The sequence below is a fragment of the Bidens hawaiensis genome, unplaced genomic scaffold (assembly GCF_021521415.1).
Source record: "Bidens hawaiensis isolate Kalapana, Puna unplaced genomic scaffold, B.hawaiensis_p1.1 tig00022866_1, whole genome shotgun sequence".
Classification (NCBI taxonomy): Eukaryota; Viridiplantae; Streptophyta; class Magnoliopsida; order Asterales; family Asteraceae; genus Bidens; species Bidens hawaiensis.
In genome coordinates this window covers 110,527-127,188 of record NW_027493564.1, presented here as the reverse complement: position 1 = coordinate 127,188, position 16,662 = coordinate 110,527, and the positions used below count along the sequence as shown (strand labels likewise).

General features: G+C 34.1%; 1 protein-coding gene across 1 annotated transcript; it reads right to left on the bottom strand.

Annotated features, from left to right (window-relative positions):
- Positions 1 to 10,338: 10,338 nt before the first annotated feature.
- LOC143566276 (putative UPF0481 protein At3g02645) lies at positions 10,339 to 11,886 on the bottom strand. The gene has a single exon (XM_077053020.1). The coding sequence runs from the start codon at positions 11,884 to 11,886 to the stop codon at positions 10,339 to 10,341; it is 1,548 nt and encodes a 515-aa protein (XP_076909135.1).
- Between the last annotated feature and the right edge of the window lie 4,776 nt (positions 11,887 to 16,662).

Below are 16,662 nucleotides of genomic sequence, written 5' to 3'. Positions count from 1 at the left end.
GCGACTTCAGAAGAGTCGTCTATATGCTTGTCAAGAACCTCTTTGGCAGCAGCAGTATTGTTTTCAGGCTCGGTTGGAACAGGTCCATCGAGAACATAGTTCTTCTTTGCCATCTTGAGAACAAGTCCCAAATTGCGGTGCCATTCAGCTTTTCTTTCTCAAGAATAGCCTTGAGAGTGAATGAGGAGTTATTATCAATTGACATCTGTTAAATAAGCAAAAAGTAATTTAATTAGTATTTTCGATGTTTAATCCTATTATCAATGACCCAATAACATTAATAAAATAGGAACTTGAGAATCTGGCTTCCAGTTACTAATGGCAGCTGTAGCACACAACATTAGTAAGTGGTTAGGCAGACAGACAACGATTGCCAATTGTGAATAAAGCACAACTCTCGGTTATGAGGACTATTAAGACAACATTTGTCTAAGTAGATACGTTTAGCCTCATCTATGCCCACCTTAGTCTCCAAACAGCTGTAGCATGTAACAAGAGAGTAAAGTAATAGTCGCCCTAGTATAGTCACTTATTAAAGGGCCAGATGTGTCAACGAAACCCTTTCACCTTGAAAGGATAGGCTAGAAATCAAATGTGGTGTTGTAGCTCCAAACACTTGAAGTTTCGCAGTATGCCTCAAGTGTGGCTTATAGTAGGATGGCATAGACTATTGATTTTAAAATTGGGATTAATTTTAAATATTACCAAATAGAGTAAAATTCCAGTTTTACTGTATTAATCGGGACAACTTGATGAACCCTTTCATCTCTCATGACCCTTAGTTTTATACAACCTATTAAAACTAAGTTTGTCGCGATATAAATAACCAACTTTAAGTTAATAGTTACCTATTAAGTTATTGGTTTTGGAAAATCAAATTTAGTTTAATTTTGTAAAACATGATTGGTTATAATTTGTTTTAAATCAAACTTTGTTTTGAAGACAAAATTTGACAGGTTGTAAAACCCTTTTATAACTTGTTTTATTATGCTTGTTTTTAATATTTTAAAACTCATTTTAAAATATATATATATATATATATATATATATATATATATATATATATATTGGTGTGAGGTTGGTTATTATATAACAATTATAAAAATAAGCAACCACAAAAGCAATAAATAAATATGTAAATCTATATAGCCTATAATTGTTCGATCTTTCTAGAGCCTATTAGCAAGACCGAACGGGTCACGGGGTCATAACACAGATGGACTTGAGTGCATCCAATCGTCGTCTTGAGCAACTCCCACCGACTTCATGATTTCTGTTTAGTTTCATGGTCTTTGTCTTCGGGTCTTTGTTTATTACAATATTTATAAATGAAATACAATATTACAAAAATAAATATAATAAAGGAAAAATCCTAACTATTACAAATTTGAACCATCCATTTGGCCAAAACCAAAACATCACAAACAACCACAAACACGGTCGGGCCAGATTTACATATTGCATAACAAACAACCAAAATTTGGCAGGCTTTTGGTTAAATAAAACAAAATAAAATTTTGACCAAAATATAAAGTTGCCATAAAATTAATTGGACCAAAAACTTTAAAACTAGTTAAAGTTTGTGCTCTAATTTCGGTTAAAAGACCGGTACTGACTCGTACGTTGTAACCAAAGCTCTGATGCCACTGTTGGGTTACAGTGGTGATCAGTCAAAATTTTATTTATTAAACCCGGTTCAATAAATGTGACAAATAATAATTAATCATATTAATTAATAAATGCGCAGCGGAATAAAACGAGTAATCAGCACCGAAACTAAACCTGGCAGGATCCCGTTACAAAACCATACGAGCACAGTAATAAAAACTATTTATTATTTAACTACCGACGAGATAAATAATACCTCGGTTAATGAATAACCGATTGAGACACCAAGGGATAACGAACGGCGCTAGGTGACGAACCAAAACGGACGGAGTAGTGGCGACGAGCGACAACGGCAGCGGCGAAAACTGGCGGCTGCGGCTGGCGTGCGGCGGCTTTAAGTTGTGGCGGTGTGTGGCGCGGTGATGTGCGGCGCTGTAACGTCAGAGTTGAGTTGCTAGTGCGGCTATCTTTTTAGCCGTGAAACCCTTTTCGTCCCAGCAACATAGTTGGAACTCTTGTTCCTATTTATTTGGAGTTTTTGGGCCGGACAATCTTGTTGTCCGAGATTACTTATTATAATAATTTTAAGTTATTATATTAAATAGTTATAATGATAATGTTATAACTATTAATCTTAACCGGGCCAAAGTCCAACTCGGTACAACTCTCGTTTAAAGCCTGAACCAGTTTATTTACCTAGTAAATTAACTGTATTATTTATAACTATTATAAATAATAATTCCGTCATAGTTTTATTCGCCATTTACTGGATAAACAATGTAAGCGGATTTTAGTTCGTTGCCCAAGGTGTAACTCTTACGGGTCTTAACTCGGTCGGTCACGTTAAATTAACCGAACCGATCCACTATTTCCAACAGTTGATATTTATAAGATATTACCAGGGTTTGTAGAATCGCTGTCAACTTATATACATTTTCAAGCTATGGACCATCACATTATATGGCTGCTTCAAATCTGTTATTTTGGATATCCCTTACATAATGGAAACCAACTTTGTTGAATCAAACTGACAAAATGGTTAGTGTTTGTAGTTTTATATGGGTTTTCGTTTTTACTCTTGCATGTGATCGAACACGTGACCGGCCAAGTTCTAATTTGGTAAATTTGTGTTTTGTGTTTGACTTTTCTTAATTACGGACTGAAATGATGAGATTCTTGTCATTATAGTGGCGATTTTTGGATGGTTATGGCTTGAATGGTGTTCGAATCCATTTTCTTTGTGTACTTTATGTGGCATTTATTTGGCAGCTTCCAAAGTATGGCTATTTTTGGCCTTTTAAATAGCATTTCTACACTTTGTTTCTAGCCAAGCACACGTTTACTTATGTGATGGTCCATAGCTTGAAAACATTGGTAATGAAAATTCTAACAAGTTTGTGTTGATAAAGGCTATGATGATGAATTTGGCCTCATCTGAGCTCAAGGGGTAATTTGATTAGATAAATTGGTTTATGGATGTGTTGATGATTCGGGTTTGGAGTGGCGACTTTTGTTGCAGCCATGACACGGTTCTTAGCTTTTGTTTATTACACCCTTTGACAATCGTTTTGTGACTATGAATGATACTTTGTGAGCGACTTAAATGTTGTACAACTTGTGGACAAACAAATGGACAACATGTTGTTTTTTAAGTCCATTATTTATATATTATTTTCAAGTTTGGTTGTCACTCACGATTGTACTATTTCTTCACAATGGTGCTTAAACAGTTGTATGGAGTGCATTGTAGTTTCTACTTATTTCGTTGTATTCTTTACCTTACATGTTCACTTACACGTGCAACCGACGATGGTGAGAATGTAACTGTTATGATGATTTGAGTCTGGAATTGTTTGATAAATGGTTATAATGATTATGTTTCCCTCATCTGAACCACCATAGCTTTTGTATGTTTTAGTTAGTTTTGACTCTTGAAAGTTTGATGAACATTTTTACCCTTGAGCGTGACTGTGATGATGATATGTCTCTATCTGTTTGATAGTCATTCATTTAACATTGGAATCAATATCCATGACCATGCATGTCTTGGTTTTAGGATAATGTTCATTCGTGCTTCTATTCGGGTATGTTTTAGTTCCTAAATATTGTAGCATCTAATTTATGTACTTACGTTGCATCTAATTCGAGCTAATGCTTTCCTTATCAGTTTGATTTATCTTTATTTGCAGGTTTGTGAAGCTTTTCTGATGACCATTATCGGTTTGATTTTTGTTTATTTGTAGGTGTGCGAAGCTTTTCTGATGACCGTTCTGATGAACGTGCGTGTCTTAATTTCAGGATAGTGCTGGTTCATGCTACGATTTGGGTATGCATTAGTTCCTAAATATCGTAGCATCTAATTTCAGTACTTATGTAACCTGTAATGTAACCTCTAATTCGAGTTTACTTTAATCAGGTTTGTTGAGTCATACCTTTTAGGCAGCTTAACTTTATTTGTTGCTGATTAGAAGCGTTTTTTTTTTAAATTAAGGGCTGTTATTTGTTTTCCTTTTTTCTGTTCTTTTCTTTTTTATGAAACTGAAAACAGGTAAAATAACAGCCCAAATTGATTAAAGATAGTCAAAATTGTTGCAGTAGACTTTTGATGACCAAATTTGTCACTGCAGGTTCATGTTTGTAATTTAAATGAGGTTTAAACTGAATGAGGTTTAGACTGTTAAAGTTTAACTGAAATTCAGATCCACGAGAACTTACAAATGTAAATTGCATAGTTACTGTTTTAAGGGCATATTTGGTATTTCTTTTAAAAGCTTGAATCACAGTAAAATGCCAACTTTGAGATTGAATTGGCCAATTGATACAGAAGTAGCCTGAAAAAAAGTCAATCATGTGTTATATAGATGTGTTTTAACATTGACATAAACGTCACACCAAATATAGGGGTCTAAATGGGTTTGAGTTAGCTTCAAGTGAAAACAAATCTATCTGACAAAAGCCTTCTATGCACAGGTTGACATGAAGGTGACAAAAGAATGAGACGGTCAATGACATCCGAGTAACACAGGATAGGAACTCTTTTGGTTGATAGGGACTCTCTTAATGTTAGTATGGTTTATAAACTCTTCAGGTGTTTACTTGAAATTCATTTTGTAACCACCAATATTTTGACTTATAATAAAAAAAAAATCTTCTATACATTACAATCTTCAACACCCATCGCGCTTTGCAATATGGCTCCTTTTTGTTTGTGCTATTAGTGCGAGTTTGTTTTTCTAATACGATTGTCGGATTTTTCTAAACGACTATTTTTCTAACTTACCCGCGCAACGCACGGGTACTAAATACTAGTTAGTTATAAATTCAAAAAGTTGGATTTCATTCAGAAAACGTAATACACAACAGTAGGAGTGAGCTTTTTTTCCCGAATACCGATACCGTACTGATATCGTACCGGTACCGTACTGACCGATCATTAGCGGTACCGGTATCGGTTTTCGTTTTTCTTAAATTCGGTATCGGTAAAAAGCGGTCTCGGTACCGGTACTTTGCGGTAAAAATCGGTATTGGTACCAAAGTTATATAAGATATATTTTGAGATTTTTTAAGGATCCTTAATTGAATTTTAAAAAGTATCACTAATTGTATTTACCTATTTTAAGGGGATTTTAATCAGAGTATCTAATTATCTACATTTCATTTGTAATTAATATTTCAAATCTCAGTTTTTTCTGGAAAAGAAACGAATTACACAGTTAAACATTATCATTCAACATTTCAAAAAACCAGCTAGCTCAAAGATGAAAGAACAATCTGAAGAGATTTATTAAAGTGTTGCCACATTGTAAATTTTTTTTTATCACAACAGCACACAAAAATTCAATAAATTAACCATAATCAATGAGTAATAAAAATGAGAAGTTTGCCTCACATAATACATCTAAAAAAGGTTTTACTTTGTGTTTAAAAAAGAAATAAAACGCTAGTTTGGATTACTGAAAAAAGAAAAAATGCTAAAGCGGTAATATCCCGAAATACCGGTACCAATACTGGTACCGTGTCGGTACCGAACCGATATCTTCGGCACGGTATTCGGTACCCATTTTTTCTCAAATTCGGTATTGGTACTTTCGGTGGTACCGGTACAGTACGGATCTCATCCCTACACAACAGTTCAATTTTTATGATTTTTAGCTTTTATTTCTAATTAAATAATAGATATGTTAGTGTTATTCCTTCCATAATAATAACAATCAAACTAATTGTTATGAAGTTTTTAAAATTTCAAACCTATAGTTTGACTATAATTAAACTATATTTGGAATTGCGTATAATTAGGTTGTTTATTTTCTATATTAGGTTTATATTTGGTAGTTCCACATGTTATATAATATATATATAATAATCTATAATATATATAAAAGAAAACCTAAAAATCTTATGTGTTTGTCGCTCCCCTTTTTTATGGAAGCCACCAGATTTCTTTATTTTTAAATGGATAGCTCTCATTGATTTAACCCTAATTTATGGGTATGGGTCTCACCAAAACCCAGATAGCTCTTAAACAGGTTATAACATCTCATTAAATTAAAAAATAATCTCATCAAATATTTGATATGAAAATCCTATAAAATAGGAATATACTAAAAATTAATATCCTATTTTTTTTAAAAAGATATTATTTATAATTAAGAAACAATTTTATAATAAAGAAAATAAACGGATAATGGGTATCACCAAACCCAGATAGCTTTTAAACCGGATTACAACATATCATTTATTTGTGAAACCATTTCATCTCAAACCTCAAGTATATTAATTATTAACTTTCTTATAATAAATAAAATTAAAATCCAAATATAAATATATAAATATTAAAAACAAATAATGTAAAACAACCCCCGTAATACGGGGGATAAAATCTAGTAATTATCTAAACGAAACCTTTAAAAGCTCTCTGGTTGTTCACTATTTTTTCTCAAGCCATTAGATTGCTTTATTTGTAAATGCAGGCTTCTCATGCATTTAACCCGGATTTACGGATATGGGTCTCACCAAACCCATATAGCCCTTAAACGGGATATAACATCTTATTAAATTAAAAATTAATCTCACCAAATATTTGATGTGAAAATCTTATAAAATAAGGATATACTAAAAATTAATATATGATTTTTAAAAAAGATATTATTTATAATTAAGAAACAATTTTATAATAAAAAACAAGCGGGTGTTGTGCCTCACTAAATCTAGATAACTCTTAAACCGAATTATAGCATCTCATTCTTTTGTGAAACTTTTTTATCATCAAATCCTAAGTATATTATTAACTTTCTAACAATAAATAAAATTAGAATTCAAATAAATATATAAATATTAAAAACGAATAATGTAAAAATAATCCCTATAATACAGAGGATAAAAACTAGTTTAATATAAAGTAGTCAAATGAACTTACTTATGTTTTCAAGATAACCATTTTGGTATGATATTTTTAACTTTTGAAACTTATAGTTTGACTGTAATTACAACATTTTTGGAATTTTTGATAATTAGGTTGTCTGTTTAACATATTTAAACTATATTTGGTAGTGTCAAAAATTAAGCTTCGGTTTGTTGTATAAAACATCCATTCCAATTCTCATATTATTAATTTGATTGATTCTTCTAATTATTATTAAATTAAAATTGTTCTAAACTTAAGTGTTTCTAAATTAATGCGTTAAATATGATTACAGAAGATATATTAATACGGTTAACAAAAATATTTGGGCTAACAAATTTGACTTTAAATTTCAAGTTTACTTTTTCAAGGGTGGTGTCTACACTTGTTAGGATATTTGATCTACTTGAAAAATATTAAATTGCAAAACTTGAATATTCTTTTATGGTTTGTCATGTTTTTAGGTAACAATTCATGTTTCAAGACTCAGGAGAGCCTGAGTATGAGGAGAAACCATAAAAGTCTCTTTAGTGAAAAGAGACAAATAAGTGACTATGATTAATTGATTATGATAATAAATTATGCAAATTTTTGCTTTTTTTATATTATAAATTTTCTAATGACTTGATTTTCATCTTCAGAAAAAACAACATGCACTTATCAAGTGCATCACTCAAGATGTAGGGTTTTCAAGTGACAAACTGGTTGCAGCTATTTTGATATACAAAAGTCTTCTTTATTGGAGGTCATTTAAAGTTGAAACAACTACCGTTTTTACCATATAATCCAAACAATTGCTTCAGCTATAGAGGTGAATTATATATATCTACCAGATTTCGACTTGGTTTATATTGCTGACCATGTTAAATAAATTGATCTTGAATTATGTGTGATGAAGGTCCAAGATAGTAATGATGTTCTACACAGGCTAATGATTCTGTAACACATCCACGTTACTGCCAATGCTTCAACACACACTTAAAGCAAGTGGGGCTGTTCATATGACACTGCAAAGGCGACGATCATCATCAGCTTCTTTCTGGAAGGATGTCACAAGTATGATGATCATAATATATAGTATCATATTTAATATGGTTGATTGTATATTTGTATTACTTAATTGAAGTTTAAACTTTTATAAAACTCCGGGGTTACGGGCATCTCCTCAAGGTGCGGGTAGCCTTTCGTTTGTTGAGAAACTATAAACCTAAAGGTATGAATTGTATAAATTCATTTATTATTGTATTAGCGATTGAGATGATTTTGTGTAATTCAGATTTAAGGAGGACAATACTTGAGATTGTTGTTGCATACGGACGATGAATTCCGATCTTAGTAGGAACGATGGACAAGTTGAGGAGGACAATCAAGTAAATCTTTTTTTATTAACATTTTTTGAGCTTTGGATGTTATTCTAGGATTATGATTGTTCACTGATTCAATAAGTTGCTTACTGCTTGCTCTATAATTTATGTGATGCTATATTAAATAGATAGTTAATATACTTAATAATTAGTTACCTGTAATAGTTAACTTACAAGAATAATTTAATCCCTCTTGCAGAAATCTAAAACACATGGATTTTGAACTAGTTTACAACAACTTGAGAGGTTTTTGAGAATTTGAGATGTAGCAAAGAAGCTCTCACTACTTTGCAGCTGAATTTAGTTTGTCATTGTGGTAGATTTTGTTCTGTGCTAAAAATACATTTGACCTTTGTGGACAAACAAGGAATTAAAGGAAACAAATAAAATGTGGAATTTGAATGGTGATGGGATAATTTGTATGGTGGTTCATGATTATTATGACAGCTCATAGCACAGGCTTGATGTATTGGTTGGCAACTTGGCATAACAACTAACTAATGGTGCTCGGTTTATTTTGCATTATATACGGTTTATTTGTAGTGTATATGAATTACTTTATCCATCTTTAGACATCTCAACAAGTGTGACTAACATCAGCTAAGCTACTCCGACACAACGTGTGCCGATGCACCGCCAATGAACCTAATGCATACACCTGAGTCAGTGGCGGAATTTCTCGCACTGCCCCATTATTAATTATTACAAGACGAATTTGTAATTTTTTAAATATTTAATCGTTTATGTCATGTATAAGTTACTTGGTTGTATATTTATTTGATTTTTAAAATTTCATAGATTAGATTTATTAACATGCTATATATATTTTTTTCAACTCGTGTATCACACGGACATATAAACTAGTGTGCAATATAATGGGACAATGGTTATTTGAGTTATAAAGAGATAAATATTAGAGAAAGAGTTATTTGCATAAATGCTTGAATTAATTTTACAGTTTTTCATTCCTATGGGCAAAACATGCAATATGATCCAACAATAAGGGTCATTTGTACAATTAACTCTATAATAAAATATAAAATGGCAAATATGTCCTCACGTGGATGGCACATGAGATTTATATTGTATCCAGGTTTTGAGTTATGTTTCTATAGTATAATAATAAGCAACTTTACTCCATATTGGGTGTTTGTTCAATTATTTTGTTGCGTTCTTGATATCAATTTTTACTCTATATTGGGTTGTTATGACAGAAAACTGTGGCGAAAACAGTTCCATCTATTGTATAAGATTCTATAACTTATGTAAGATATGCCCACCAACGTCAAATATGCCCAAAATGTTATTGTAAAGTTCAAAACCATCCAAACTTATTATAGGTCAACATGGTCATCTAGATTTACTAAGCCTCATACCATACCATGCCTCTTTTATCAAATAAACAGTCTTGAACTTCAGCAATTTTGGGTACATTGAGTTTAAACTATGTAAGCTTTTTATAATAGAGATGTCTTCATTGATTTTTATGTCTTGCATCACTTTTGAGTTTTGAGACTAACAATGAACCCATTCATTCATTTCATTTCCTACATTTATATTTACCTAAATGTCTTGTAATGAACACATTTATACAAACGCGCGATAATATAAATAATGAAATCTGGTACAAAAAAGTTTACCTAAAAGATGTTCAGCATATTTTTTAAAAGACAAATGATGAAACGTGCAACAATATATGAACGTAAAGGACGCATTCTGTAAACCTGTCTTAATTTTCATTGTACCAATCTACATTATTTATTTTAACGATGAATTTCCAATCTTGTCGTATATGAGGAGACTTGAATTCAAAACCCCCGAATCCAATTGTATTTGCCAATAAGCCACTAATCCCATTGGTGGACTAATCGACATGGATAAAAGTGCATTGCATTAACCACAAAGCTGAAATAAATGATCAAATCAAAACAGTTTTAGATTCCATAAAAACACAATATAGATCTTTTATGTTCTTTCAAATTCAAACAGTAGGTCCTTTTCCTTCCCAACACCAAAGACCAACCGAACAATACCAACCCCCAATCCATTGTTACATTCGTAAACGTGGCATGCTCCTTGAACGACAAACAACATAAGATTCACAAGAGTAAACACAACAACTGCAGCTTTCCACCACTTAAGAAAATATTTCTTCATGAAATGGTACACTTTAACCCTAGCCACGTTACCATAATACTTATTAACTCTCGCAACCGTCTTCTGTAACCCGGACACCTCATCGGTTTTTAAGCTCGATTTGCTGATCCCGTTAAAGAGTTTCACGATCTCATCATCGCCCAACTCGCCTTCGATTATATGCTTTTCACGAAGAACGCGAACATCTTTCTTGCTATCGATAATCCCACACATTAGATCAACATATTCTGTAAAATGCAGATTGGTAAATGTGCCTTTATTGAACATTAACCATTCATATGCCACCAAGTTTCTTAATATAACTTCCGAATCGGGTTTCAAATCAAGAATCGGGAGGTAAAACGTGTGCGTCTCGTCATCAAACTCAACGTCTTGAATCCCGCCTGGCGTCATACAAAATTCGACCTTTCCAACGTTTGAAAGCTCAGAAGCTGATGGGATATCGATTTCAAGAACCGCAGGGTTTTCCCCTAACATTTTCTTTATTACACTTATAATCTTGTCCCATGGTAGTTTCAAAAGGATTAATATAGGCTGCAAGAATGCACTTGCTCCGGGGCATATATCACTAGCCATCTGAACTGCGTTTTCGACATCTTCTAGATCAACATCATCCAGAAAATTCGGTCGAAGAAGCTGGTTTTTCGCAGCTACATTATGGTTTATGATCAGATGATACATACAATCGAGCAAATGAAACCGATTGTGTATGTCAAGATCAAGTCTTGATAATCTCTTGCTGAACTTTAATGGAGATCGAGTTTCACATATTCTTACAAGCAGATTTGAAAGAAACGAGTTGTTACAATGGCCAGATTTGTGTTCTTCAAGTGCAGTGTGAATTTCGATTAATATTATTAGGGGCATTTGGTTTTCAAGCATCACTATGTCTTCAAACGAATCCAGCGAGTTTCCTTCGGATACTTTCAGTAAAATGTCAATCAAAAACACCCCATCTAAGGCAAAAACCCATGCTAATGTGTCGTCGTCGATGTTAAAATATGATTCGTAGCAGCATCGAGCTTCTGGGACGAGTTGAATGAGATTATCAACAACGATTTTCGTGAAATTGGATGCTATTTTGTAGGGTGTTAGGATTGTTTTTGCAGTGGTGAGTTTAAGTTGTTCTTGGATGCTATAGAGGTCGGTATGGAAATGGTGGATTGGACCCAAACCGATGTGTTTGGGAACGTAAGACTCCCGGTTTTCGGTTATTAAGGATTCGGGTACTTGGAAAATGCAAACGGGGAGATCGGTGTCGACTTGAAGATGGGTTTCGAAGGTTTTGCTGATTTGGATAACCCATTGTTGTGGGTCGTTAATGGAAGATGGAAATTGAGTAATGGAGGATGCCATTATTGTTATGAGTTTTATAGATTAAGTTATGGATATATATGTATGCTTTGTATATAAGTAAAAAGTACATGTTGGTTGAGATTATCGAGTGTGGTTATAGATTAATCCGTCACTAAAAGATTCTAAAATTTGTATAATTGTAGTGATTCATGTCAAATTTGTTCCCTTCTTTGGACAAACACAAAAAGACACTTCCATTTACAGGTGTTATGCCGTCCTTGATTAAATTTTCTGTGGTAGTTAGATTTTTTAATGGGTGCACTACTACAAAACATACAGTTTAGAAGCGGTCTGTGTTTTTGTTCTGAAGCGGTTTATTTATTTAGGTAGCGATAATTTTGTCATGCTTATGTTAGAAGCGGTTTACAGGCTTCAAAATCTTCCATTTACTGAATTTAAAACACCCTTTTGATCAATTCACAACGGCTATGAGGAATATTACACACACCTCAAATCATCTAATTCCATTTACTCTCATCCATATCTCTTAAAAGCTTTCTATACACATTTATGAAGTTTTCCTAAAAAACTTTGATTTTGACTTAATATGCGTAACTTTTGCTCATTATTTTAATTTAATTTATAAATTGCTTATCTTACCTAAAAATAGCGTTTTTATTTATTTTTTTCGTTATTTATAAATGTCTCATGCCCTTCCCGAACTCTCCAGGTAAGAAACCAGGTCTAGCGTCTGATTGGATATATGTGCGTTGCTTATCCTTAGGTTTCAATAACCATGGTGTCAAGAGTTCGGGAAACAAGCACGGCCCCCTACAGTTACTACGAACCCGCCACATAGAACCGTCTCTAAGAAGATGAAACACTGAATTTTGAAATTGCTTTTGAGAAAACTTGTTTTAGGCCTAATCCTTGGACTTATGTGTGTGTGTACTTGTGTTCATGAGGCGTCAATGAAGTCAGCAATATAGTAATACAGCAATAGTAAGTGCGTTTAAACAATCAAGTAAAGGCTCTCATAATTCAACCTAAACATTTAACAAATAAGCTATAGCTACCTAGAACACAACGTCTAATGCCCTATCTTATAGCCACGGCTCTGATACCAATCTGTAACACCCCGGCTAAAGCGGAAACGCCTGAGTGTGACGTACAGATTGCTCAAATACACGTGACACTATTATGTGACCATAATAACATTATTTCATTTAAATCATCATGTAACACAAGTTTATCAAATAATACAAGTTGAAAGAATAAATAAATAATTGATAAGTTGTTCTTTGAATATCCTATAGGCATGCTATGTATCTTCTAACTTTCATCCTCGTATATTTACACCTGTAACATATGTATAAAATAAAGTCAGCTATGAACATAGCTGGTGAGTTCCCACAGTTTTATATACATACATAAAAATCATACAATTCATGGACAAGTGATAAATGAGCAAGTAAAATCCTTTCCAGTTGGTATAAACCAACGTACTTGGGTATTCACGCAAGTAAGGTCCTTTCTAGTTGGTAACAACCAACGTACTTGGATAATGAGGCCCTTTTCCACTCGGTACAAATGGACCGGAGTGCAAAGGGGAGCGTATTATCATACTTAATGAGGCTTCCCAACGTGCAAGTAATATTCGTGCAAGTAATAAAAGTAACACACAAGTCCATAGACGAATTGTAGTTTTGTAATAGAAGTAACAACTCTTGAATTTTTAATACGGATACATATGCTACCCCAAAACAATAAAATATTAAAAAAGGGGTGGTGAAAACTCACTTTAACGATGAGGCGAAAGAGATATGAATAACTTGAAAGCGTTTGAAAATGACCATAACCGAACACGTCACGTAAGCCGAAGCAAGCGATCCGCACTAACTAAAATGAGTAAGAACGAGACTCAATTGATAATCGTACAGGGTTGTTTTATTATATAACTTGTAATGAATATTTTATATTATTTTATATGCTTTGATTATAATATTATTGTTTATGTTTTAACGGAAAATCGGTTATTAATATGATATAAGTATTTTAACGGCGAGGATATGAAGTTTGAACGTTCGAAATACTTGAACTAGTGTTTATAAGTCGAAAATATAATTGTTGCTCTAACGAAACGGTTTTTAGTAAACTAAAGTTCACGTTACGATTAGTAAACGATTTTTAGTTGTTTATGAAGACGAGAAACTTGGTTTTTAAGTGTGAAATGGTGAGATATATTTTATATTTAGTTTACATAATTTTTACATAATTTAAAAAGGTTTTTATAAAGTTATTATGATTTTTAAATTATTAAAACTAATTAATAAAATATTATTAAATTAATAAAAACTTATAAGAAAAATAAATGTATGACCCGGGTTTCAAACCCAGGTCCTTATGTTACCAACTCAAAGTGTTAACCAGCTGCTTTAGGTTTCATATTCGTTAAAGACATGGTTTTTATTATTTAAATATATTAACAGTTCATGATATATATTATTTATTAAAGCGAAAGTGAATATAGGACTGTTAAGCATCTAACCTTAGATACGAAACCCCCCAAAACTACGTAGTTTTAGCTCAAATCAATTAAAAATTGATTTTATCTTATTATATCCTTGATTTCTTTCTATCAATTTCTCATCTCCAATTTATCACATATGCACCATTATAGATTAATACCTCAATACATGGCTGCCATTTTTAATAAGAAATCCTAAATAACCGTTCTCACGATCTATTTCAATCCAATAATGAGGTTGTCGATTACCCCATAACCTCAATTCTTGTTTATCCACATGTAATGGGATGTTTTTTAACTTTTCTTTTATCTATTTTCTTTGTTATTTTATGTACAGCAAATTTCCGGTAACAATGAAAACTGAACCATTTTTTTCATGTAATCTCATAAGCAGTTATTGATAACAATGAAGTTTGAAGCACTTATACTCACATTCAAAGATACAAATATTATTTTTTTAGGTTAATTTTAAATTTAAAAATCACAATAAGGATTTTAGGTTAGAAATTAATGGAAAGAAAACAAGAATATTATAATAGCTTGTGAAGAAACGTGGATCTACTCACTGGTAGCAGATCTACTTTCCTCGGGTGTGATTATACCGTTTCACCGATGGTTCCTCTGGATCTGTGTTCTTCCACCTACAAAATGAACAGCGCCGTTACTTACCCCTCAGAAAGGGACAGAGGGGTCCTCTTTGGGGTAACCCTCCGGCGTGAGAATCAGTATCTTTGTGGAGAAGATGATAATGTGTGAGTCAGTGAATCTCAAGAGTATTGCTAATAGCTGAATACCCTTGATTGTGTGACTGTATGTTTTTCTGTAACTGACTGTGAGTGAATATAATTCAATAAGATTGAATGTGATATCACTGCTTGTAACTGTCAATGATTGAGTATGAATGTCTCATCAAAGTGGAGTTGATGCTGTATTTATAGTGCTAGGGTTTTCACTGGTTGGGCTCAACCTCGTTGGCCTCTTCCAATCGCACTGCGCCACGTGCCCTCTGGGACACCTGGCGCTTTCTCGTTGGTTGTAATCACGTGGTAGCACATGTGTCATGCTGAGTTGTCGACCCTTCATTTGGTAGTTGTCAACATCAGCATATTCTTACTCCTTAAAAAGATGCCTTCTGGAAGATTGTCTGACGTGCACAATCAAGGTTGCCCTAATCCTGATTTGGATAAGGACTAGGTTGATTATGTGCACGTGTGATATGCGCCCATCCTGAGGATGCGCGAAGTCTTCTTTTTATTCTCACGCGCAGATATTTCATGCGCAGGTGTGATATGCACGAGCATGTGATATGCGCCGCGCGCTGGTGCGCCGCGCGCATATGTGACGCGCGAGCATATGTGATGTGCAAGAGCATGTTTTGTATGCGTCATGCGCCTAGGTTTTGGCTTTGTGCCTTCATAATGTCTTTATCTTGTGGGTTGACCCGCCTTGCTTGGTGTTGAGGCGGGTACATACCTCTTCAAGCCCCCCCAGTCTAATGTGTGTCTTATCTCGCGTGAGCGCGGTAAGATAGATATTAGACTCACTGAATTGTTCTTTTAAAGGGGTTTTGTCTTTTTCTTGGTTGTTTCCATCGTTGTGCGAAGTTCTATCCATTTGGTTGAAAACGAAAGGTCCAAACACGTGGTTGGTTGGTGGTGACGTGAGCCGTAAACGTGTCAGACGTTTCGTGTGCTCGAGGTGCTACAGTTGCCTTTCATGTCCCCTCACACAGCTGTCTTGAACACGTGTCACACTCGCATTGGTTAGTACCTGCGAGTGGGGGCGCGTCTCTGTTCCGTGTCAGGTCGGTTACATTTTTATGTCCCCTCACACAGCTGTTAGGGACACGTGTCGCGCCCTCGTTGGCTTGCACCTGCGAGTGGGGGCGCGTGAAATCCGATCAGCTGCCACTTTTCTCTCTCCTGGTCCTATAAAAGCAGGCCCTTAGGAAATTTTTATCTTCATCTTCATTGTTGCTAAAATTCAAGATTCTGCCTTTCACATTCTGATTTGAGTGTTTACATCGATTCGAATCCTCGATTATCTGCTATTGCAGTTGTATGTCTGATAGTTCAGACTCGTCTAGCCCTTCAATCACCTCCGTTGCCTCTCGAAGACGCCGTGTGAAATCTGTGGTGATGTCGACATTGAAGCAAAAGGGGAAGGGGAAGAAGGTTGTTGAGACCACATCGGAGGAAGTAGGGAGGACCAAGGCCACCAAAAGGTGGAATGAAATCCCCTGCAAATTGAAGCAGGCCGATCTCGACAACCTCATCGCCTCTCAGGGCTTTCCCACCCTGTTTGGCTGC